The following is a 27,195-nucleotide window of genomic DNA, read 5'->3' on the forward strand; positions in this document are numbered from 1 at the left end:
AAATTGATCTCATTTTGTGGGACTATCTAATGAAGAATTCAATTTTTGATGCTCTTTTTGGGACGCCCTATACTACACCACGTTGTTTTTTGTTTACATTTTCCTCCGTGATAATTTTGCAGTTTTTCTCCTGCAAAAATGTCCATAACGGATGTGAATGATGTGAAAATTTACAATTTGAGTGCTGGAAAATCCCTGCCAGATGTAAGTTTTGCAAAAAACATTAAAATTATCGTGAAAAATAAGCTTGAAAATTCCTTTGCAGTGGCTGACGGATCAGAAGAAGAAGAAATTGTTGAATAAGAATGGGGATCTTCGGAGGAAGATTGATCTAATTCAGGACTTTGATATGCCAGGTGTATCGACGAGTATCAAGGTGACACCAGATAGGCAGTACATCATAGCCACGGGAACGTACAAACCACGAATAAAGTGCTATGACTTCAATAACCTCTCGGCGAAATTTGAGAGATGCTTCGACGCGGAAGTGGTTAACTTTGAAATCCTCAGTGAGGACTACAGCAAGATTGTCTTCTTGCAGTGTGATCGTCACATTGAATTCCACACAGCTCCGGGGAGGCACTACCGGCTGCGAATACCCAAATTCGGACGAGATCTTGCCTACCATGCTCCCACGTGTGATCTCTTCCTCGTGGCTGCTTCTCCGGAGATTTATCGCTTCAATCTCGAACGGGGGCAGTTCTCCCAATCATTTGAGACACAATCCCCCGTGAATAATGTCTGTGTCGTCAATCCGGAGCATCATTTGCTATGTGTGGGAACGGAGAAGGGTACCGTGGAGGCTTGGGATCCACGACAGCACTCCCGCTGTGCTGCCCTTCAGGTCACAGCTGAGAATCCAGGAGATGAAGGGACTCCAGCGCCCTCCATCACTGCACTCAATTTCAAAAATGGCCTTCAATTCGGCACTGGTACGAGCGATGGGCAGATTTTCTTATTCGATCTACGCTCAAATCGTCCCTTCACCACCAAGGATCACATGAATAATCTCCCCATTAAACGGATAAACTTTAACCCCAATGCATCCGTCGTTTATTCAATGGATAGTGGAATTTTGAAGATCTGGGATGAAAATACGGTAAAGATTTTAAATTTTTTCTTTTTCTTTTTTTTCAAAAATTCATTTTTAAAGAGAATTTTTTGTCTCTTTTTAGGGAAAGCAACTGACTTTCATTGAATCCACGTCGGAATTTAATGATTTCTGCACAATCCCCGGCACAGGAATGCTGTTTTTCGCCCAGGAAGACAAAAGAATGCAAACATTCTACATTCCGCAACTTGGCCCAGCACCCAGATGGTGTTCCTTCCTGGATAATCTCACGGAAGAGTTGGATACGGAGCTTGTGCAGAATATTTACGATGATTACAAGTTTGTCACGCAGCAGGAGTTGGCTGAACTCAATCTTGAGGATCTCAAGGGGACTAATCTCCTGCGTGCCTACATGCATGGTTACTTTGTGGATATTCGATTGTACAGGAAAGCCCGATCAGCTGTGGATTACTACTCATTTGATCGGTACAAGAAGCAAAAGGCACGGCAGCAGATTGAGGAAACACGCCCAAGTCGGGTGGAGATCAAGACAGACCTCCCGAAGGTGAACAGGGAATTTGCATCGAAACTCATTGAGGCTGAATCGGATGCATTGATGCACGATGGGAGATTTGCAGCTCTCTTTGCGGATCCTGATTTCACAATTGACGAGAATGTGGAGGAGTATAGGTTGCTGAAGCCGGTGCTGGCGCATCTGAAGAAACCCAAAAATACCCGGAAACCCATCCCGAAGGTTACTCCAGCTGTCCTGCAGGAGGACGAAGCGGTGCAGCATGAGAGCACAGATGAGGATCTCTTCTCGGAGCAGGAAGCCGATGAGAGTTCAGATGATGATCAAAAGTGGACGAAGGATGTGAAGAAGGAGTACAAAAAGATTCAAAAGGAGAAGCGTCAGGAGGAGGAGGCAAAGAAAGCTGAGGGGGATACAATTAAAATAAGAGCTGAGGATGATTTAACAGTTGGTTGGGATCCCCGGAAGGGTGGTAGGAGGAAGGAAATGACTCTTGGGGATCGAATTGCGAGGCAAGAGAGTGCAGAGAATGCTTTTAAGGTGGAGGATACATCAATGGGGCGGCAGATGAAGTTTACAGTGGGTTCAGGGAGTAAAGGGATGAGAAATCGTGCGGATCAAATAAGGAAGCACAGGGAAGAGCGGAGACAACTTGTCCGCAGACCGCGTGGGATAAAATTAAAGCGATTGCCCTTTAAATAGACACACCATGTGAGTTATTTTTATGCTACAACATTTTGTAAATAAAAATATTTTTAATTTCAAGAATTTCTTTAGAATTTTCTCTTCAGAAACTAATTTTAATTGTTTAAAAAGAACATAATTTATCGAAGAAATCGTTTCAAAGAGTGGAAAAGAAGCTTCAAAGAGGTGATTTCAATTGGTTGTAAGAAACTCCGCCTGCATTTAGTGGGTTCCTCCTCCTAAAATACTCAACACGCTTAAATGGCTCGCGCGCACATTTTCTTTAAGCAGCAAACTCGCGTAATTCTCCCTCAATTAAGCAATGATATTACCTCAACTGTTGTGTATGCAAATGGTGGAAAAAGATAAATTATTTCAATTCCGTTCCACTACATTTTTTCATCTTCTCATCTCTTTTTTTTTTGTTTAATTCCTTCACACTCACCAATAAGCAGTTAAATGCCCATTTATCTACCACACTGAGAGTGATCTCTTCCCATATAGATCACCGGGTGAAGCATCTCTTATAATAATTTTATGTCGCTCAGTGAGAAAATTAAAAGTAGGATGGGGAATGAGGAAATTAAGGATGAATCATCACGCGGTAAAATCTCTCCGCGGCATTAGATGAGGAGGGAAGGAAATTAAATGTTTAGCTTTCTTAAGTGGATCTCCTAATCTCCTCTTGATTCCATTTCTATTAAATCACATTATTAATGCGTGTGTGAGCCACTCGGGAGGCAATTCCATCCAATATGTGAGAGAAGAGAAGAGATTGGAATTTATTGAAAAATTCCCGATTGAATTTACTTGCGCGCACGATGAGGAGGGAAGAAAATGCAGGATGGAAAATGTGGCAAGAGATGATCAATGTGGTGGTTTTGCCACGTATCCAATCCACAATGTGATAATTGATCAGTTTTGATCGCGGTCTCATTTTCATATTACAATCTTTCATCACGTTATTTTTCCTCCCTCTTTTCCTTCCTCGTTTGCAAAGCGCGTCTTCTGTGGGTACTCCCCGCAGAGTTGCTAAATTTTCTAGATAATCAATTTTAGGATAATTTAACTGTTTTTTTTTGAGTAATTATTTGGTTAATTTTGATGTTAGGAAAATAAAATTCGGGAATTGAATTGCAAAAATTTATCATTTTTAATGAGAACGACGATTCGGAGATGCACGTCTCCTTCTTCAGGTGCAAATTATTTGGAAAGTCTCCCAGTCATTATACTTTTATATTAAGTATTTCTGAAATTTAATTTCTGTTTTTACTCCCCGAATTTTCTTTTAGTTTGTACGATTCAAGATTTCTTTTTAAAGCATTATTGTAGCATGAAGAAAAATTAATTTCAGTAAAGTTGATTAAAATTCTAACTTTCTATGTTTTATAACGGTACAGATTGTTATTAGAAATCGTTTCTAGAAATTGATAATTCTGATTGAAATCATAAATTAAAAGATTCAATGATTTAATTCAATTCAATGTTAAAGGAAAAATTTGATGAGAAGTGAGAAGATGAATAAGTTGTGATGAAGAAATTGAAAGAAACACCCTCATCCCGGGATTACAGGTGAAACCATTTCCTGTCCTTTTCCGGAAGGCTATAGATAGAATATCTATTTCGTATAAAAAAAATTGTCAGTTTAGGATACAAAGTCAGTGAGCAATAAATGCCTGTTTATTGATTAAATTAAGAGTTTGATACCCTTCCGTCCTTATGAAGATCTTTACGTTGTAGGATAATGAAAGCCCCCATTACATCTCCGAGAGTAAATCAATTAAAATTACATCAGAAAAAAGCTTAAAGAACTCTAGCTATAATTGCCTAGAATCTTTAGATTTCCTTTGCGAATCCTTTTAAATTAATTTATTCATTTCTATCTCATCTAGAATAATCCATTTTTAATTCTGTTCATAAATATAATTTTGTTAAAGCCACAAAGGTACAAAAAAAATGAACAGAGAATATAAAATTAGCCACAGCAATTGATCTTTTTCCTCGGTAAAAAAGAGAGAAAGAAAGAAGTCTTAAAGGAATAAAGAAAATCCTTCCCTTTTGCTCTCTGTACTTTGGTGGTGCAAAAGACAAAAGACGAAGGAGGTTTAGCGATGAAATATGAAGAATATAAAGTACATCACGCCAATTTTCTGGTATTGTGCAGCCCATATAATATTGGATCAGTGTGAGCAATTGATCAGTTATATTTGCAATAATATCCAATATTATTGGATGCTTCCCCCGATGAATAATTTTGCATCAATTTGCAATGGTTTTTCATTACAAATCCCCCACCGATCACCCTCCTTTGGGGTTTTTGCTCACGCCAAAAGAAATTCTCTTCACATAATTTTGTTATTTTGCCCATTGCACTTCTGCTGCACGGACTTTGTGGGGATTGTTTATGCGAAAATGATGGTTTTGGTCAATTTTTGCACATTTATTGCATTATCTTCGTTTACAATAAAAAAGTAAAGAAGAAATGTACGGGTAAGCTGACCAAGCTTACGAGAGCTGTGTTTCTTTCAGTGTACCAATTTTGTGAGAGCAAACTAGAACGCAAATTAATTTAAATACGCGTAAAGTCGGGAAAAGTTAAAAAGTCATCCCCCAAGAAATCTTTAAAACGCCATATCTCGGGAACGGCTCCATAGATTTTCGAGTTTAAGCTATCGTTGGAAAGGTCTTAACCTCAACTATAACATATTTAAATATGAAGTAAATCGATAATGTCATTTTCGAAAAATTCGAGTTCGAAATTTTCGAAAATTTTGATTTTGACTTTAGCGCCTCTTGCGGTCATTTCTCGAAGTTGCAATGTTCTAGACATTTGTAAGGCTTCACGAAACCTTTCATTTGCACTTGAGTTGATCAAAATCGGATTTGCAGAACCCGAGATATGACATGCCAACTTTGGAAGGCTATATCTCGAGAACGGAGACATAGTTTTTCTTTTTTTTTGGCATAGAGCTAGATAATATGGTCAGCTATAACATATCAAAAAATGAAGCAAATCGATAATGGCGTTTTCGAGATATTCATCGAAAACTCATCGAAAATTTTGTTTTTGATTTTTGGCCCCCTAGCGGTCACTTTTGAAACTTCGTATGTTCTAGAGAGTTGAAGGGTTTGTTGAGATCTTTCATTTGACCCCGGGTTGATCAAAATCGGTCAAGCCGTTTTCGAGTTATGATCGATTTTCGATAAAAAATTGTGGCGGCCATATTGACTAAACGGCTTGACCGATTTTCGAAAATGAGGTATCGTTGGAAAGGTCTTGATGGCCCCTACAACATATCAAAATTTCAGATTTTTAGCTATTACAGAGGCAGAGATATAGCGAAAACAAAATTTTGAGGTTATTCAAAATGGCGGACGGGGGGGTCGGGGGTAAAATTTGACGTCATAATCGGACGTCTTCCAGTCGACTTTTAAACTTTGCCGTTTACCGCAAGTCTCTATCTATTACCGTTCTCTTGCAATTTAGGTTTGTACTACGGCCGGACGGCCGGCCGGAAAAAAAAATTTTTGGCGCATACGTTTTTTGGAATGTGGGGACCCTAATTCGTGCTCATCCCAAGTTTGAGCCCGATCTGACGACTTTCGATTTTGCTCGGTACACAAAAGCTGTGTCTGAAAGAAACACAGCTAAAATGAAAGACACGGAGATGTTTTTATGTGGAGAAAAAAAAGACAATGAGGGGATAAGAAAAATTGAGTTTACAGAAAAAAATGTAAAGCAAAAAGATTCAATTTCACACACATACAGAAGAATAATGGCTGGAAATGGTAATGACGTGAAATTTATCATCAAAATACGCGCGAGAATTCACGTTAAGCAATTTAAATTATTTTTTTTTACTAAATATGCATATTTATGATGAGTCTAAGTGGATAATTTGGCAGTTAATTGAATTTTTGGCAAGAATACAAAATATTAAATGAAACTTTTTCCATGCAAACTAACAATGAAGCAATTAGTTGAAATTAAGTGCACAGTGAGGAATGTAATTTGTCTTAAAGAAGTCCTTTTTTTCACGAGAATTAATTTTGCCCATTTAGCCAAATGAAATATTTAATAGCACCGCGGTCAAATATGATTTTCTTCGTAAATTTATTAGTTCAAACTCATTAAAGAATGTGCGGTGTTTGATCTTTAATTGTAATTTATGTGAATTTAGTTATTTATTGAGTACATTAGATTATGCGATAGATTTTTTTTTTAAATAATGTATGCATTGATTATCAATTAGAAACGTGAGCTATTATAGGCCAGCTGAGAAGTAAAATAACTTCTAAATAAAGTCGGCCTAGCCAAATTTTGCACCATTTGATTCAAAGAATTATAAGAAACCTTTTTATACTTACTGGAGTGCTCTAAAACTTATGCTCGTTTCAGAAAATGCGTTTAAATATTCCCATACATTTTCCCATAGAAGCCATCAAAGCCATTGAACGAACAAGTGACGTCACTGGGGGGTTCCAAGAAATTGCTCACACAAACCACATAAAATACTATAGTTTTTACAGTTTCCACTCAACAAATTATAACGAGGATTAAAAAAAGTACTTCCTACATGAGATAATGCAGAAATAATACGTAAACACACATTATTTCACAAAAAAAAATCCCCACAAAAATGAAAATATTTACTCGAAAATTCTCAACTGTCAAATCATACTTTTTCGGTACACGAAATTCAGCGACGTCGCATGTTCGTTCAATGGCTTCGATGGCTTCTATGGAAAAAAAATGTATGAAATATTTTTCAAACGCATTTTCTGAAATGAGCATAAGTTTTAGAGCATGCACGTAAATATTAAAAAAATTCTTATATTTTTATGAATCAAATGGTGCAAAATTTGGCTAGGCCGAATTTATTTAAAAGTTTGGGGTCATTTTCCGCTAATTCTACTGGCCTATTAATCCAATCACGCACCTTCTAGCTCGAGAAAACAATTAATTTTCACTCTCTTCCTTTACCAAAAAATCAACCACACAAGATGCTTTCATTTCAGACTTTGTTCATTTTTCGGAGTTTTTTTTTATTTTGCCTTTTTTAATTAAATTCTGTGCCTTTAATATCTTGATATTTATTTTCATTATCTCCACCGTATTAACGTTAATTGAAAAAATATCGATCTTCATCGCAATAAGTCCGATTAAAATGCAATTACCGCCAAGAGGAGAGAAAGAAAAAAATTTCCCGCTGTATGTGAAAATTATTCATGAGATTTATATACGTGTGTGGTTTTCTGCTTCCCAAATATCACGTCTTTAGCATGTAAATTAAATATTTTTTAATTAAATGAACACAAGGAGTAACATGAGTGGTGCTTTAACAATTTGATGCTATGGGAAGTGAGGAAAATTCCAATGCACAAATTGCGTTTTACGTCCACATTAATGAAATTTTAATTTTCTTCACAGTGCAGACGTGGCTGCGCGAAATAGGTCGCATTTGATATGGGTTGGTTTTCTTTAACGTGAATATGGGCGTTTTATTAAAATTTCACTAATTAACAGCATTGAACTCGTGATAGTGCCCACTTAAGGGGGTTGCTCATAATTCATAAATTAAAAGTGGGTGATTTAGCGTGGTGGAAGGAAAGTGGTTGAGTTTCTTAATAATATGTATTAGCATGAAATTATATATTTTATGCTATTAAAAGGATTAAAAAAGAAAGCTTTACATGGGGGGAATTACTGATTTTTTTTGTTAATAAAATCTAACAAACTTTAAAGGTCAATGTTTGGGTAAATTAAGATAAGAACGATTGAGGAAAAGAAGGATTTTAATTAATATTGCAATACTTTTGATTTTGAACCTGATGGTTGTTTTCTTGACGTGATTAATGTGAGCTTTTTTGGTGGGAGCTGAGGTGCTCTCTCCGGGGGCATCAAGGGTGCGTGTCAATCCGAGAAAAACACAATTTTTTCCAGAGTTTTCGACGAATCACCTCGCCTTCTTCTGTGGTCCTTTGGAGGAGATTTTATTTTCAATTTTAATACAATGAATTTAGATTATTTTCTTTCTTTCAAAGAAGAAATATTCGCGAAATATTAAATAGATTTTAATTCTGTAGCGATTGAAAAAATTCGAAATGGCCACTTTGGTCCGCAAAATTCTCTTAGGGTTAAAAGAGCCAATTTAAGCTTATAAGCGAGGGTTTCATGACTTGAATATCTGAAGCTTGAATAGATTTTTCGCTACACCTCTGTATGAAAATTAATTCAACTGAACGGTTAGGTCTAAATCCCATAAAATTCTTTTTTGAATAAAATAAATTTCTCTTGATATTTAGAGCGGTCCTAACTGAATCTACATTTCGTAAATGCTTTTTTTTCTAACTTATTAATCTTTAAATATCTCACTAAACGACACCTAGACAAAATGCTGATTTTTATGCATTTTAGTTTCAACAAATTATTTAAAAAAATATGTTGTTACACTACAGTCGAATTATTGTTTTTAATTATAATTAAGAATAAGTATCTAGCTTTAATTCTTTACATTTTTTTCTAGTTCAATTTATTATAAAATATTTGTTATTCATATTCTCTCTGTTTGTCTATCTATCCACTTCTAAAAGGCATTTTGGTTCTTTCAAAATTAAGAAATAATCATTTTGTGTTGAATCGCAGAGAAAAAGAACCCCTGTCCCAAATTCCAATTAAAATTCACAAGATATTTTGACATTGTATTGATTTATCGATGGAAACATTCTGGTGAGTTCGCGGGATCAATAGAGCGCCTCTGGGATTGCTTTTTCATGCCCCAGAGAAGAAATCTCTAAGAAATCTATTGAGAGATTGGCATGTGTGGCAAATAATAAAAAAGTCTCGGTGTGTCTGATATAAATTCAATTTTGAATATTTGCTCAAAAATACTCGAGATTCTTTAGCAGTATATATCTCGCAGTATCATCAACGCTCTATTGGGGACCATCGTCTTCAATATTTTGACCCTTTCATCACATTTTATGTTTCCTTGTTCTCTACGCTATTCTATTGCATTCCATTTTGGATTGATCGATGCCGAAAAGGCTAAAGACGAATTCCGGAGTCACAGAAAAATATGTTAATTCTTTTTTGTTTGCCTCGCTGGGTGCTATCGGAAGATCACTTCACGTACGATGTGGAGATACTGCTGAGTGAACAACACCAAATTATGTTCTGTTAAATTAGTTATTGACAACCAATTAAGATCTTATCGATTTTATTATATGCTAAATTGGTAACACACAGTACCCTCCGCGTGACCTTTTTGGTTTTTTTTTTTTTTGTAATTTGATCTCCGCGGATATTTAATTTCTCATATTTTTTAAGTAATTTTCAGCGGAGTGCGCGAAATAAACCCATAGAACGATGAAATTGAAGCAACGCGCGTATGCCTGGGTAAAAAGGGGATGGTGCAGGATGGCAAAAGAGATGTCCAAGTGGACAAAATGGATAAGAATAATGACGATGGAAGTGAATATTATGAATTAACTTTTCTCAATATTAATACATGCCACAATACGTGGTAATTACATTGCGAAGCATAATACTTTGAGCACGATATCCTCATTCTTTGACGGGGACTTTCCATATCTATGTATAAAAAGTATATTGAAGTAGCGATATTCACCCCTGATTAGCTTCAATACCAGAAGCTTAATAGACACCACAATTGGCCAACATTAATAGGTCTTGTATTGGGAAAACATAGCATTTTGTATTATACTTTTACATTTATAAAGTATAAAAGAGATCCCCCCGGACATTCCATCATTCAATCTCAAATTCGATATGCCCCCCGAACCACTTGTATGGATTTTTAATTGGTTTTCGTTAACGTACATTTTGTTTTCTCGTGAGCCGATCCAAATTCGATAAAAGACTCACTTTTCTCCACAGTCACCGTGAGATTTCATTTCCATCTCACCTTCCTCCACCCAGGGCGCGCACTATAAACATATATATAGCTATGTACGTAGACTTTTGGGAATTTCTCTCTGTGTCTACACACAGGGTGAAAAATCGACCATTGGCGCCGCTCAATATACACTGTTTTTTCCACCATAAACGACCATTCTTTAATTATTGCAATTCGTTCCTCATACAAAGTGTGTTTTTGACCAATTCCATCTGAAAACACCAGCTAATATGTATTGTATTATATAGATAGTATAGGTACAACAAAACATCACTCTTATGCTTTTTTTTCTACCGCTTTCTGTACCCGAAAGATAATTATAAATTGTTTATTTCATTAGTGAATTTATAGTGGGATCGTGTCGTGGGTATCGATTGAAATGGAGTTTTATTGCCTGAATGAGTTGGACAAAAAAAAACAACAAGACCAATGAATAGGGAGAGAATGTAATTAAAAGAGGGAGAGAATATGCGGCTATGTATATTATTTTGGAAATTGATCAACGAAAGAAATATGATCTAATTCAAATGTGAATGCCTTTGGGGTATCATTTATGATCAGCGATCAGTTGGTTTTTTTTTCTCCTTGTTGGTACCTTGTTGTTGATCCAATAGCAAGATTGGGATTGTATTTACACTGAACTAATGCTTGTTAATCCAATAATGCTCCTTCAATCTCATAAATTACAATTAGAGAACTAAAATGAATTTGTGTTTTTTTTTTGTTGATTTTTATGATCGTTTTTAAATTATGAATTTTAAAGTGGGGTAAAGGAGGAATTTTTGCTACTTAATTTAGACTAAAATTAGGTTTGGTTTGTTGTTGGATCTTACTGTTTCTTGGATATTATGATATCTTCACGTTGTAATTTTTCTTTGTGGAGGGGGTATCTAAAGACCCCTTAAAAGTTCATGATGTTAATGCTGTTAAGGCTCTTAAAAAAAAACAAGACAAACATTTAAAAGAAACATCAAACGTCAGAGAAAATACGTTTGACTGTAAAACGTTACACCGTATGTTGAATGTTAGAAAAATAAACTCCTAAAGTTGAAATCGACAAACGTTAGCAAATAATGCTTTAAATTAAACGTTAGAAAAGTATGGGTCAGATTGTCAGACGTTAAACCGCACACTATTAGAAAGAAAACGTTAAATCATTAAACGTGAAAATTAACATTCAATCTTAAGAGAAATGTCAAACGTTTGTTAAGAAATGTCAAGTAGTTTTTTTTTAATCCTTCCTCATAATTTTTAAAATTTAAAGAAATCTGTATAAACTCTTCATTAAATAAGATTTCTGGTACCTTCCTAATAGAAAAAACTATAATATTCTTTTGAATAGAGACCTTTGTTTTGATGCTTTCTTATTTGGTAAAGTTCCCTCTCTTTTCATTTTGGGTTATTTAGAACAAAAAGAAAATAGTCCTAAATTGGCAAAATTTCTGCAAAGCAGCTTCAAATAACTTTGGAAGTTTTAACAAGAAATTCATCTGCAAATATTCTTATTAAACAATCTAACATAAATGTTGAATCAATTGATGGGCTTTGTCTGGAAGTGAAAGCATAAAAACAATAAGAAAAAAAAATTAAAGTAAATTGAACCTCCTTTGCTTATACATACATTGTTGCAATTTCTTTAATTACAGCAATTCAATAATGTCAAATATATTTCGTGTTGTTCGGTGATTCACAACATCAAATTTCATGCACATGATTGAAAAATTATATTACGGCTTAACATAATTAAATAACAATTTAATTGCTTCATTTATTCACCTTCATGCAATCATTTGTACACCCAGTGTCACGAAGGTGTTTCAATGGTAATTCCATCAACGTTGGCAATTTGGAACTCTCACTGTGAGCCCTAAAAGTGCTTCTTTATTGCTTCCGTGAAAACTTTGTGTGTTTAGTGTACAAAAAAAGGGTTAGAATGGGAGTTACAAACTAAAAAATGGGTGGACGTTTTCAAAGAATCCCCGTGCCCCTGATGATCGCAGTTACTCTGTTGTTGCAAAGAGAAAAGCTCTGAAGTTTATTCTTTTGGAAGATTGGGGGGATAGAAAAAATGCTGTGAGAGCAATTGGGGATGGTATGTTGATGTGGTGCATGGCAAATTGCTTTTAATGAGCAAATTTTGCTATACATTTCCAAAAATCACGCCTCCAAATTAAGCTTTCACGCAGAAGCTATATTGAGGGCAAGATAATGGCGGAATCTCTTTAAAGGAGACGATGACTTCTTGCAAAAGTTAATTGTCTTCAAATTCTGCACAATTTAATTTTCTTCGATTTTTATCTCGCATAGAATTGTCACAGTGTTGGGCATACTGAAAAAAAAAGAAGGCAAATTTCATTATTACAATTTTTTGTGGTTTGTTTCTGTAACTGCCGTGAGGTGTAATTTGTAATTTAGTTGGAACTAATTTGTATTTCTGGAAGGAAGGAGATTCAGCGGCAAAAAAACTCTGTTTGGGTTTCTAATCTCACCACAACCATCAGATAATTTGCTGCAGGTATACAACAGCACGGGAAAATTTAGCGACCCAGTGTCAATTTCTGATTTGTTTTTTAGATGAAGATTGTGTGGATGGTTTATAATAGTTCCCCAATGCTTGTATAATGATTGCTACCGTTTTGTCCTCTCTCTCTCGCTATATGTCTCCTCTTCCTGGGCTCAACGCCGGTGGTGTGCTACCTATGTTCTCTTCTGGCACCTCACTTAACCGTCATTAGGAAGATAATGAGTCAAATACACGAATTCCCCGGAACAGTCGCTCACATTGGTCTCGTCATTTTTTCTCGCTGCCGTAACTTTCAGGCTTTCTGAATTTTTGGAGGGAAATTTGGTGACTCCGTAATTTGGCATGTAAAGAGAATTAATCATTATTTAATTGTGTTGCGCGTTTCATCATCAGATTAGGTGGCATCTCAGTCACTTTTGTACAAAACAAACAATGAGGGACACCTCCGCACAAAAAAGCACCTCTGACGGTGGGAGACGCACCACACAACATTTCAATTTTGATCACCACGTGAATGATTGTGGGGACAACGTAATTCAGGTGGCACAGCTTAATCCATTGACAAATAGAATTATCATACGTAATGCTGTACAAATTGATTCAATGGCATTAGTCCAATTAAAGAACAATAACTTCTCACTAACATGTAGATTTTCCCTTTTCCGGCGCCATGGCGTGCGTGGAAAGGAAGAAAAATCATGCCTTATTGTGTTTATGAATGGAAATTTAGTTTTCAAAGAGGGAAATTTCCCCGGAAATTTTCTTTTTCTTTTTCTCCATGGCAAAGGAATATTTTTTTATTGGAAAATATTTCTAAAAAGAATTTTTAAATATATTTTTTAATAAGTTTTTTGAAAACTTGAAAACTAACCGAATAGATAAAATAAAATTGATTATAAAAACTTTAAGAAAAGAGCTTAATTGACTGATAAATTCAGGTAAAATTCTCATTGACTAACCTTGTCTTTTCTACGTCATAACTTTGTGGGTGGAGCCTCAGTGCAAGATTAATATGAACAGAGCTTAATTTGTACTCTTTTGAAACAATTTTTTGAAATAAAATTTTTATCACAAAATGCTGTTACTTTCATAAAACATCCATAGCATATGAGAGATTTTGAATGGCAAGACAATCTTTTCCGGATACTCAAAAAGTCCCTCCTATCGCATCCCAGCACAAACACCTCTAGTTTGCCAACCACTTTAATTGACATGAGAACTCATTAAAGAGACATTTTATGTGCAGAGAACATTTAGGGAAAATTAATTTTTTTGTCTAACTCTTCCATCTTATGCGGCGTAAATTACAATAGTTTTTTCTTGGGCAATTAAAAAGGTCACAGAACAATTTTTATATTTATGCTAGAAACAAATTAAAGAAATTTTATTGTTGAATTTTTTTTTCGGAGAACTTAATGGTCCTCCACTATGTATGCTCATATACTTGAAGGCGGGAGTAATTTAACGTGGAAATTGTATTTGATAAATCGTTGAGATATCTTTCACAAAAATAAGATGCTCTCTGGTAATTTTATTTTAGAGAGCGAGAGAGGTGATTCAGTGTATGGAAAAGAGGTTAAAGGAGGGCTAATGGGAGAGGGGTGTGGGTGGAATAATTTGAGGAAGTCTCAATTAAGAGACATCATTTTTCACAATTCAATTGATCGTGCATTTACCGAAGCAATTTCACGTGGAATTTTTTCAAGCACAATAGCTGAAACCAGTAGCTCTTTTGCTACTTTATATAGAGACGCCTATCACAATATTCCAATCATAGGGCGTCCAAATAAAAGAAGGCAAATTTGTTTTGTATAGTACAAGACGTTTATATAGGAAGAATTTATTAATCTAACTCAGTAGTCACACAATTCGATTTGAATTTGCCTTAATTGCTTGTTTTTCCATCAATGGAAGGATTACAGGCCGCATTTTCAATGGCAGACAAATACTGGAAATGTCGACGGGAGAATCGCTGAATCATCCAATATATTGTTAAAAATCTAAATCAATTTTTTAATCCACTTTTCCCCGTCGCCTCTTTTTCCCAATATTTAATCCAATGAATCGAAATACTTCAATATTGGAGGCACAATTCTGCCGCATATATGCTGGAAGGTCATGTCAATATAAATTAAAGTTTAATGACTTGGCGAATTACTCTTAAATATTTACACACATGCCAAAGCATTTCAGAGACGAGACTATAAGAACTTTAACATTTTTTTCTTTTCTTTATTTTTAACTTCTTAGGAATCCTTTTTTTTTAGAAGAGATATCAATTTCAAGGGAGGAAATATTTATTTTCTAAGAGTCATTCGCTAATACAAATTCAGTTTCCATTTACTTGAACATATCTATAATTATGATTATATGTTTTGGGAACTACACATATGTACATAGGTAATTAATGTTTTATAATTTTTTTATAATTGTCTATTCACATTTTCATTCACATGTTTATTTTTTATTAGAACTATTTGGTTTTTGTTATTAATTTTTTGTTCATTTGTCTTCTAATTTATGTTACAATTTCTCAAGTTTTCTGTAAAATTTCTTTTGTTTACGCTAATCGGATTTCTTTATTTTCAAACAATAAAAACGTTTAGAAAATAGTAAAAGACTAAAACATCTTAAAAGACTAAAAATTTTGAAAATCCAAATACTGTTCATATTTTTTGAGATCGTGAAATAATATGTCAAGAAACTGAGCCAAAGAACAGTCCAACATAACGTGTTAATAATGCAGAATGAAAAAAAGGGTTAAAATTAAAATTCCACCTAATTAGAATCCTATAAGAATTTTAATGAAAAGTATTCTTTATTTCTTGCCTAACAAAACTCGTTTCTTTTTCTACGACAAATATTGAAACCATATATGGAGGCTTGTCTAGCAAATTAATTATGAAATCCAATTTGCTGGAGAGCAATACTTTTCATTCAAATCAAATTTATTTTCTTATTTATCTCCCCGCAAAATAGTAAATTTATTTGACAGTGAGAACCACATCAAAATTAAGTAATGGTTTTGGAGTTGAAGAAAGAAAAAAGTTCCTCATCAGGAACGTGATTGCTTTGGCGAAAGAAGCACAAAAAACACAGTTAGTGATCATTAAGTCTAAACATTTAATTTGGCAGAGAGCGAGACAAAAATGCTAAAAGTCAATTTTAGAATATTAATTGTGGTATGAGATCAGTGTTGGGGTAAATGCTGTAAAAGTCAGAGAATTATCATTAATAGCTCATGCGGATTGAAATATTAAAATCCAATCTCATATCCATTACATGTATTTTACGTGCAGAATATTATTTAGCGTCCTGTCATAATAAATCCATTATTGTCGATTAAATACACAAATTTAATGTAGCGCTAACATATTGTTGATTAACATCATTTAATTTCCCTCTCTTTTTCCTTTACTTCCATTGCAAATGGATTGTATATCGCGGAATTACCCAAAAGTAAACGCACCGCGAAGTATTGGCCATTAGAACTTATAATTCTATTCTTTTCATTGAAGTTTTTGGCTTTAGACAAATATTAGGAAAATTTCTTTATCGGAGAGTTTTCTTGTCTTTGAATTATTTGAGAAAACAGCCGAAATCCTTATTAATTTCTTTGCATATTTCACTAAATAAAATAATAAGAAAATCTTTATGAAAATCAACCATTAAATCCATTAAATTTGATTATACTTTTTAATAAAAAATGAATTCATAATTTCTCTAAAAAAATCTGATTATTTTTGGGTAAACCTCTCTCATGTATTCTAGCAATGATGAATAAATTGCCTTCTATATAAACTAAACTCAAGTGGTGAAGAAATATTGGGTGGTGTTGGGAAATTCTTATCGGACTGTGTTGAAAAGGAAAACCCATATAGATGTTCTTTAATGCTGCGATAGTCAATGAGCATAAAATTAAATTAAAATCTCGAAAGATGTTAAAGTTGGAGGATGGTTTAATTGGTATCTAATGGAGATTCATTTTGCCTGTTGTTTTGTTTTTCTTCTTTTTTTTTACAGAATATCTCTCGCACCATCGATGGTTTATTCATTTTAATGTGCTATGGTGAAAAAAAGCTCCACCCTCGATGGAAGCAATTTGCAAGAGAGTTTGAGAAAAATAATAGCCGCAGACATGGGAGAAGCAATTTTCAAAGAGAGAAAGAAAGACAAATATGAAATTTACGCGGGAATCATGCTAATGCCCTCGCAGCCTGAGAGCACGAAGAAGAAGGAATACCTTGGCGGCGAACCGGCGGTGAATTGAAGCGTGGGAGAACAACTTGAGTACAAATGGAAGTATCAATATTTGTCGTTGTTACTGGACAACCATCGATCCCTGTCGCACGGGGGTCAGTACGGCAGGCCGAAGAAGTGAGACAACCAGGTGAATTGCGGAGAATAAAGTTGTGCTCCCAGGTTGATTGTAACGATTGGCTGATGCTGAACGAGGGGCCCGAACAAATGGTGAGGTAAAAAAGTACAGCCGAAGGTGGGGCTTCTACCCCGCGACGCCGGCACACCTGAACACTCTACCTCCTCTCTTTTCTACCTCAACTCAGCGAATCGGATTTACCTGACGCTCCACTTCCTCACTCACGATCCATCATTCAGCAGTTGCTGTTCAGCTCTTGTACCGCGCAGTCCGGCAACTTCGCGCCTTATTTCAATGTGCCTCACAGTTTGTGCCTTATTAATCGAGTGACTATTTTTTTTTTGCACCTTATAGACTCATCGTTAAAATCACAACATATCATTCCATTTTGGGAAAAGACACCGCAGAGGATTTTTAATCAATATCTCGCATAAAAGTAGTGCAAAGTTTCTCACTAAAAAAAATCTCGTGAAGACTAAAAAACACCTGATAACGGATACTTTGTGATCGTGCAAATAAAAAAAAATCTCCTGCATTCTCTTCATTACAATCGGTAAGTTTCCGCCATATCATTAAGACACTATATCTATCTAAAGTGGTTGCAATTAGCAGAAATTGAGTGTCAACACTAGACGCACTTGTGAAGTAGGATGACTCGGTGATTTTAGGTGGTTCATTCAGAAAACTGATAAATCATTCTACACTGATTACATAAATTCTTTTTAAATTCTAAGTGCTTGATAAAAAAAAATGCTAACTGCACTCAATTGCGCATCGTGATTTATTCGTTCTAATATAAATGAAGAATCTGAAATGATTGCAGACTGTACAATGCCGCCGGTTGCAACACTTGTAAGATAGAACCGGATGGAAATTCATTTTTTTTTTAAATATATTTAAGTTCTTATCATTTCCGTAATGTAGTACTTTGCGAAAACTACGGTTGTTCAAATCAAAGGGTGATAGGAGGGTCAAAGAAAAAAAAATATTATCATTTTTTATTCAGTCTTATATTCTCGAGGGCAATTTTTTATATATTTTTTTAAGAAATGTTGTTAGTCTATTTTTTTATTTCCCAGTTTACTGTGGGTTTCTACCTGAAATAATTAATTAAAAACGGTTAAGAAAGTTCTGTGAAGTTAGTTTTAAATAGAAAACCTTAAACAATCTAAGAATCATTTTTTTTTTATTTTAAAATTTTGGTCCGTGCGTGGTAATTTCAACAAAATTTTGAGGATCTCTTTTGGGATATAGCAAGTGGAAAATTCTGATTATTCAGATCTTGTTTAATCGATCATCGTTACTAGCAAATTTTGCAGTATATAGAATTGTTAGAAAACTTAGGAGATTACGGAAAATAAAAACAGTGATAATACACAGGTTTGGTTGTACGAAACGAATTAAATTTTCGTAAAAAGACTTAAATACAGTTGGGAAAATTTAAAAAAAAAACTGAAAGTAATACTTAAAAATCATAGAGAAACATTTTAAATCTTAATTTTAATAGAAATTGGGAACATTCCCTACGTCTTTTGGTTCAGGGACTCCTAGAGGTACCCATTGTTATTTTACATAACTTGATTATAAAAGTTAGAAGTTTTAAAATTAATAAAATTACAAAATTATTGGATTAATTATTGCTTAGATAAAAAAATAAATATTAAAAAATGCGTTATCAAGGTTGGTTAAAATTTTTGTTGCTCTCTAATGTGAAATAGTTATTTAAAAAAATGTGAGTTTTTAATAAAAGTACCTATGTTTTTGTTTTAAATAGTTTCTTCTTAGAATAAATTAAATTAAAATATTAAGATAAATAATTTTTACGAAAATTAATCATAGTTTTATCTGTCTATCAAGTACATTTTCTTTTATTAAAAGGATCCTTCCTTTTCCTTATTAACATGGCACCTGATTAGTCATTTAATTTGAACCATTCAATTAGGAAGGACACACAAGCAGTTCAAGAACTTTATCTAAACAGGAGCAAATGGGTTTATCTTGCGGTTCCTTTATTCCTTATTTCCCCCTTCTTCTTATTAAGATCCTTTTTTTCGGTAGACAAGCGTGCCCAGCGTGTCCCTTCGACCAAGAAATTCCACATGGTTATAGCACACCCATCTTCCAAAGTGAATCCATTTAGAGACTGTGGTGTACATAAAGTGCTATAAAAATCCTCATTTATTATAAGAAGCTAATGAGATTTTAGCGCTTTGTGTGCAATTTATTGATGCACTTATCATAAAATAATAATTCATTCATCTTTCCATTAGTAGCGGGTTTATTGTTTTTCCTCCACAGTACAATTTGAAGGAAAGATATTCGTTCTTTGGTGCAACTCACGCACCCGCGGTAAATTCCGCGTAAGATTACCATTGCAAATTACGCCGTTGGAGCTGGAGAAAAAAATATAACTCAATTAGCATTTCCTTGCAACATTCGCCACACTATGATCCGGTGTGTGAGAATGTTGTGCACATGCCATACGAAAAAAAAATCAAACTCATAATGCTGATAAAAGTAATTTGAGTGATAAGATGTGGTTGATTGTGAGTGAAGAGATTTAATTAAATTTACAGGCGTCTTATGCCACGATTCATTTTCTCACTTTTCAGTGACGCAAACTACTCACATGTGGCGTCATCGATAGTGTACAAGAGCTTTTCTTTTTCCTTCATTCCTAATCATTCTGCATTGGGGGGTTTTGCGGGACACGACACAATTTTGTGAGTGTTTTCCAAAACACCACCATATGAGCCAAAAACTAAATCCCAATCAGTGTGATGATTCATGGGTTTATTTTTACAATCACTTTTGCTGCAATCATTAGCGAGATAATTGTGCGGTACTCACGTGTATGTACCCAAGTAACTGGGACGACTTCTCACACACGTCTTCCCATTCTCTTACCCATATATTCTACTTTCATTCCAAATGCGTGATTTTATTTTCTAGAATTAAGTATGATGACCTTTCAAAAGATTTCTGGAAATTTTTTTTAGTGAAAATAAATTACATTTGAATAATTTTAATTGTCTGTGAAATAAATTTTGTTTTCAAGTTCACTTAAAATATATTTCAAAATTTGCTTCAGAGCATATTTTATGCTCCATTATATCTATTATTTAAGAAAATTAACCTTAACATAAACCTTCTCGATTTTTTTCGCTATGTCAGAATTGCGTAAAACATTTTAAATTATCTATTAAAATTAGCATTATTAGAGTACATTTTCATCTAATTGCGAGCAACTAAATTCTTCACACTGATTTTTTTTATCTGGAATTCATTTTCTTTTAATTTTCTAAACACGTACTACTAAATACTTATTTGATTGCAATGTGCGTACTAACCGTATTCTAAATTAATTTGTAGGTTAAAGATAAATCTTCGTTACTTGCAAAATATTAAATTATCTGCGTAGAATGGATTTAATTTGTTGTATTTCATGGCAGTTCGCCGCATTTTAATAATAAGTCAATTTTTTGTTTTCCAGCGACGTTTTGGTTTTCGTAAAAAAAAATTATAACCCAATGTTCATATCCAAACTTTTCACTCCATATCAAAGAAAATTCTATCACTATTTCACTTCAATTTTGTTTTATAATACCAAAATTTTATTTTGATGATACAAGGGTTGAAATAGAAACAACAAATATTTATTAATTTAACTGAATCACTTAGCTTTTTTCTTTAATAAATTATAGATATTAAAATACGGTACTATATAGGTTACAAAGTAATTTAATAAATGGTAGGAATGCTGTTTAATTGATCACTTTATTTTATTCTTTAAAATTTAAATTTGCTTTAGTTTCCTGATTTATTTACTAGCTGAAAGAAGTTGCCCCTACATTTATTAAATAAAGTAAGTTATATCGCGGGAACTTGCTTCTATTAATTCTAATCTATCTCTTAAATTTTCCAAAGCAGGTAATATTTCTCCTTCAATGTCCACAGCCTGCGTTCACCACACGATTGATTTATCGAATGCAATTTATTTTCCGATTACTTCCAATATTCAATTAAAGGTCTTCAAAATATTTTTCTTATTCTCTCAAAAATTATCGCCTCGCTATTAGTGGATGATTAATTTACACACATACATATATGTATGTATAATACATAAAATTTTGACCACATTTCTTTTGCGTAATGATTCCCGAAAGAATCTCATAGCGACGTTTTAATGCTCAACGCGTTTGTTGGTAGCGGTTTTGTATAGCATATTTCGTCATACGCAAAAATGCGAAGAATTCTGTGCGAAGAGACCGACATTCCTGATGAAGTTTTGACCGAAAAAAATAAGCGGGAGCGCGGGAGAGACGTACGAAAAATCCCAAGATTGTCTTCTTCTCCAACCATGGCTCTTTGGGGCTGCATTTACCTTCTAATATGACCGCAACAACACAAAAGACAAACAAGTAGAATAAAACCTGTGTCACCGAATTGCGATAAGTTCCATTAGTGAGTTTAATGGATTTCTGATAGGCAAATGTTATGTTTCAGCTTTGTCGTCTGCAAACAGGCAGCACGCGCTTTCAGATCACGTCTTATACGGCACTCACATTGCGGCATTGGGTATATTGGGGAAGATCGACAACAACGCAAGAAAATGAGACATTTGGGACGCGCAGAGACCACGAGAAGGTGGAGAAGAGCTGGTATTTAATCCTGAAATGGCAACAAAAGAACTAAAAAAAAAAGTATCACGATATTCCACTCCAATTCCATGAACCACATTAATTCTCTATTAAGGCACATTTTCAGATGAGACTTTAAAAAATATATATAAGATCAATTTGCGATGAGTGATGAAATTAAATTAAAAGATCGTCCCCAGAATTTACATAAAATTGCCATTTGTAGGCCTCAAAGAATCTCTTTATGTATTAGAAAAAAAAAAATGTGGTGCAGTCGTAAAATTTTTCTTTTTGCCACAAAAAGCACTCTCATAGAGTTCAATGAGTCAAAGAAATATCTATAACATCCTACTCCTGATCCGTTAGGTATTATGTGCTTCCTCCATGTGAAGAGGTCACCTCTCGCAGCGCACATTTCCATATAGTATTACTCTCGAAAATTTTCAATTCATGAGTCATGGCACACAAGAGACGAAAACATGGAACTTTTTGTCGTCTCCTTTGAGAGAATCTTCTTATTAAATAGAAAATATTACAGATAGCATTGGCGCCACAACAAATACCTTATCAGACACCTCATGAGGAGCCCACCTTTAGGAATTCCAACTCAAGGATTTCTCCCCTTGCCCCAGCTCTCATTCCCCACACCTTACTAATGAGTCAGATGGTCAGTTTTGTGACGAATTTACCGCAATTTCTCATTAAAAAAAAAAACAAAACATAAAAGTAATATTAACTATATTAGTGGGAATAAGTCATGCTGACCACGTTAGTTTCTGCGAAAAATTGATGGATCATAACGCGGAAAGAAATTTAATTAAATAATGAGCAGCCTTGGTACGTTAGGAAAGAAATGAATTGGATGATATGTAATTATAAAACCTCTGTGGTCTTAAATTCCAAGGAAGTTTAGCTTATTCCTATCAAGTTTTCACAATTCTTTTGGTTAAAAGAGCTTTAGAGCTATCAGTGGGATTTCATACAAATAATTTAATAAACTTGATTAAAAAAATCCAATTTTTTTTAAAAATTGATATTTTTGGAGTATTTTTTGACTTATTAGAAGTATCATAGAAACATAATTATCAAGGAAGTATATGTAAGGAAGATCAAAAATTCAAAAATTACTTTTTATGCCTGATTAAGGGCTTCAGAAAATTGTAGGCAGTTTGTAGGATATTTTTTCTATTTCTTCTCCAAAAAAAAATTCAAAGAGCTAAGAAAATATCCAAATTCCAAAAGGAAATTCTCTTAATTCGTCCACGCTAAAGAATCTTCATCAGTGGCCAAAAGTCCGCTTTTACAGAAAATTGTCACAAACAGGTGTAACTTTAAATCATAAAATTGCACCTGATTGTAACGAATTGTAATTCGCGATACAAAGAGCTAGTTCCACAGAAAACGATAAAAATACCAAAGAAATTTCTCATTTAAATGTCTGGAGTTGAGAAAAGTATTCTAGTTCATTCTCGAGAAAAAATCTACATACCCCACAGTCTTTAAATCGATAAATGCTGCAAATAGATCCTTTTAATCTACATAACGATTAACTGATTTTATATCTATTGGGCATATTTCAATAGTATCGACGAATGTTGCAACTGCACCCGTAATACTGATCTCTTCCTCTTATACCTACATTTATGTATTTTATATGTGTTGTTGTTGCAATTGAAAAGACTCAATTAGTTATTTCTTAGAAAAAAAATGTACATACATAGCGTAAGATAATATATATATATATAAATCTATTTCCTGTTGATGGCTATGCTTGGCTTGAGCTATGATTGTCATTAACAACACTGGATTTTTTTTTTATTAAACTTTGAGTATACTACAAAAAAACCTTTAATTCCTATAGACTTTAAATTGTATGTAGAGAAGAAAATTAAATGTGTTTGTTCCTCATTTAAATGAGTTCGGAAGGTGCGAATTGCAATGGGGAGGCAAAAAAGAGATTGCTGATGTGTTTTCTGGGGCATTCGTTTGGGGAGAGAAGATCATCTTGATAAAAACTGCGCGGGAATTTAATGTCTTTATTCAAGAGGGCCTACACGTGAGAGAATTAGAACTCAATCAGTGTACCTTCCGGTGTGTTGGGTGTTTTTTTTGCCTCTATATCCACATGAAACTTCCTCCCCACAGGAGGAGGCTCTAACCCTCCAACACCTGCTTCTCTGTCCGTCTCATTGACCCACCTCTTTGAGTCAATTAACAATAAATTAACAGTGATTCATTGCCGGTGCCTTCCACAGTGGGAAACTCTATTTCCGTGGGGCTTTGCGCGCTTTAGTTCTAAAATTACTTGCTGCTCTCCCAGCACACTTGTGAACAAATAATGAATATGTTACACCAATTGATGGTGTGTTTTTGATAAGAAAAAAAAAGAAAGAAAAAGAAAAAAAGCACACCTCACGTTAAGTTGCCACCACGGAAGATTCTCCTCGCACTCGCAAATTTTTCTTAATTGCTCCAAATGTGTTACTCTTTGGTGAATTTCGCGCGGCATTTAACACATCTCGCGCTGTGGTTCATCTGCAAGTGAAATTAAAATGCAATTTCTGCAGAATAGCAAAGTGTTGTGAGTACGTGGAACTGCAGAAGGTGAGAGAAAAAGGTGAAAAAAAGCGGGAACAGTGAGAAGAATTAAAAACAGATTAAACACGGATACTATTTAATTCAATTTATTCTATTTCACATAGAAGAGGAATCAGAAAATTTTTCTATATATGCATGGCGACGTAATTGGTTTAATATAAATGCTAATTGAAAAAAAAAAAATGTGAGAAAATCAATAAAAGAAATTATATTGAGAGAGAGAAATACCTTTCAAATGAATTAAAACTAATATCCTGTCATCAAAAAAAGAAAATTCTTTAGTGTTTGAACCTTCACAGACCGCTCTATATATATGGGGGTTCTTTAAGGGGGGTCCTTTAAGCTACCTACATACACTACATTCTTATAATAAAAATAGCACGATTGGAAGCGTTGCAGAGTTTTAATTAAACTTCCACCCCTTGTGATGCGTCCAATGGGAAAAAGCATTAAAAAATATTTTCCGTTGCTTTTATTTAATTACACATAATGCCAAGAGAGGTGAACTTGCACACACATAAACCCATTCTGATGCGTGCAACGATAATTACTTCAATTATAAATTACACTATTGCAAGCTTCTAAATTAAACTTCTCTTCAGGTTTGCTACCTGGACAGACGCCAATGGTATATATGGCTTTAGCTGCTGTAGATAGCAAAATTGCACGTGAGACTCTCTATGGTACTAAATATACGAAACCAGGAGCACTGGAGAAACAATAAAATTAGACGTGGATAATTTAATATCAATTGAGAGATAAAATTAATCTCCCGATTTAGATGAAGCCTTCTAATAACATTTTGTTGCACATTGCTCAGTGCAGAGGCTTTTCATTTACTCTTTATAGTGTTTTATAACTTAATTTCTCTCCTATACCATTGCTTAGGTACTTGAATGATGTTTTATCTAACTATCTTTCAGGTCAGCAATTATATTTTATTTTTTTGCGAGATCCTCGTAAATGCTGTAAAATTTTAAAATGATCACTCTCTGTAATATCTATACTAGAAAATTCTATATAGATTACTTTTACCATGTATCCTTGACATAGGAAAATTCTATTTACAAAATTCTTTTGATGTTACGTGGTGTAAGTGCCGTCATTGACTTTATTTAGATTTTACAGACAATTTATTTCAAGTCCCATTTCTAAATTCAATTCAAAAATGATTTTACATCGTTACAATCGTTACATTGTCAATCACTGTAAATTGAATAAATCTACGGATGTTTATTGGTAGATAGCACGCCAAGAACAAACCTCCCTCTTTCCACAATTTCCAACTCTTGATGGATATTTTTCACTCATCATTGGAAAACTACCTCAATGTTACTTTACTGAGTACCTATATTATGAAAAAAAAAAATTGACTTTTCGAGGAAAATCCCATTTCCACGACAACAACCGTTAGTTCGATGGCTCAATTGGTCCTCAAACATTTTCAATAATATTGTATATGTATGTATATAATATACATAGCATAGGGGGAACAGGAAGGCGAGTGTGTATCAATGTTTCTGGTGTCAGAAGCACACCAGACGATTTGTTTGTTTCATTCCAATTGATGTGTTAATGACAATTATTATTCGCTTCATTTCGTATTGGCAATTCACGCCATACGCTGTGCTCATTGACCGGATCATTTGGTGTCCGAAAATAATTATCTATTGGCACAATAATGGCTCAGTGAACCCCTTCTGATTCCCCATGTCGTTGCCAAGTTTGGCCATGCGAAAAACTCTGTTTTACAACAAAAAAAAATTAAATAAATAAAATAAATGGAAACAGAAATTAAAATTTGTATGAAAAAAAATTTAAAAGCAAGATCAACAGAACGCATTCTTAAACTAAAATAGTATGTGATAAAAATTGTCATGTTCTTTAACACTCACTCATATATGAGAGAAGTTTGCAAAAGGAGACACATTACATTATTCCACACAAGGTATCTTCGCGAGTCACATTTTTTATATTGACCATTATCTCATGCGGGTCGTCTCTCTGTTGCAATAATAAAAATTTTGATAATTAAATTTCCATTAAGATAATGAGAGGAATGGCGCGCAGAGAGAGAGAAGGAATTATTGCCTGAAGGAGTGAACATATGAAAAGTGCAGGCATTTTATGCACTGTGAACACAATTCCAACAGATGTCTTTGTTTCCCTCGCGCGCAAGATTCACGCGGATATTGCAATAATAAAGTTGGGAGAAATAAGAGAAAATAAAAGAATTATAAAGTGTATAAAAGCAAATGAAAAAAAAAAACTCTTCTTCAATTTGGTCACAGAACGTGTGGAATGGCAATGCTGATGATGTTGTTAATACATATTTTGTGGCCATATTTACATACATACATAAAGCTAGGAACTTAGGTCCCAATGAGACTTAAAAATTAAATTCATGATTAAGTTAGTTTGTGTCTTGATCTTTCTTAAAAGTTGTTTAAGAAGCATTTCTATTAAGTAATAAAAAGAAAATTTAATTTTAAGTCTTAAAAGAACTTTTGAGGATGACACAAGGATTATTCCCTCCTAAGGGTAACAGTAGGTGTTCTGTTTAGAATTTCCATATGCAGAAAAAGCTCAATGGTTCTTCATGCCATTAATAATTGCCACTCCACTGCTTTATATACTCAAAGTTCATTCAATTCGCGCAATGTGAAGGCAATTACTTTCGCAGAGTGCTGAACTTTTTATTACCCAAAGGGGAGGAAAGGTAAAAATTACCACCATGTCTCTCACTCGGACAAACAGTTGGATTCTTTCTTTAACACACATTAATTCACAATTAATTCTGCACACCTCTCGTTATAAATTCAAATGCCAAATAATGTGTACAGAGGGGGGCATTATTGTTAGATGCCTC

At 34.2% G+C, this 27,195-nt stretch overlaps 3 protein-coding genes across 3 annotated transcripts in view; 2 read left to right on the forward strand and 1 right to left on the reverse strand.

The window, feature by feature from the left end:
- LOC129790699 (transmembrane protease serine 9-like) overlaps window positions 1-27,195 on the reverse strand; it is a 776,474-nt gene that overhangs the window by 457,435 nt on the left and 291,844 nt on the right. The window lies entirely within an intron of this gene.
- LOC129790686 (nucleolar protein 10) lies at window positions 51-2,348 on the forward strand. The gene is made up of 3 exons (XM_055828350.1): window positions 51-204; window positions 266-1,099; window positions 1,176-2,348. Exons 1-3 carry the CDS (start codon window positions 139-141, stop codon window positions 2,283-2,285), a joined length of 2,010 nt encoding a protein of 669 aa, XP_055684325.1. The 5' UTR covers window positions 51-138; the 3' UTR covers window positions 2,286-2,348.
- LOC129790729 (homeobox protein aristaless) overlaps window positions 16,732-27,195 on the forward strand; it is a 40,538-nt gene continuing 30,074 nt past the window's right edge. The window contains exon 1 of the mRNA XM_055828407.1: window positions 16,732-17,641. The gene's annotated coding sequence lies outside the window, so the exon portion shown is untranslated. The remainder of the gene's footprint in view (window positions 17,642-27,195) is intronic.

The sequence above is a fragment of the Lutzomyia longipalpis genome, chromosome 2 (assembly GCF_024334085.1).
Source record: "Lutzomyia longipalpis isolate SR_M1_2022 chromosome 2, ASM2433408v1".
Taxonomy (NCBI): Eukaryota; Metazoa; Arthropoda; class Insecta; order Diptera; family Psychodidae; genus Lutzomyia; species Lutzomyia longipalpis.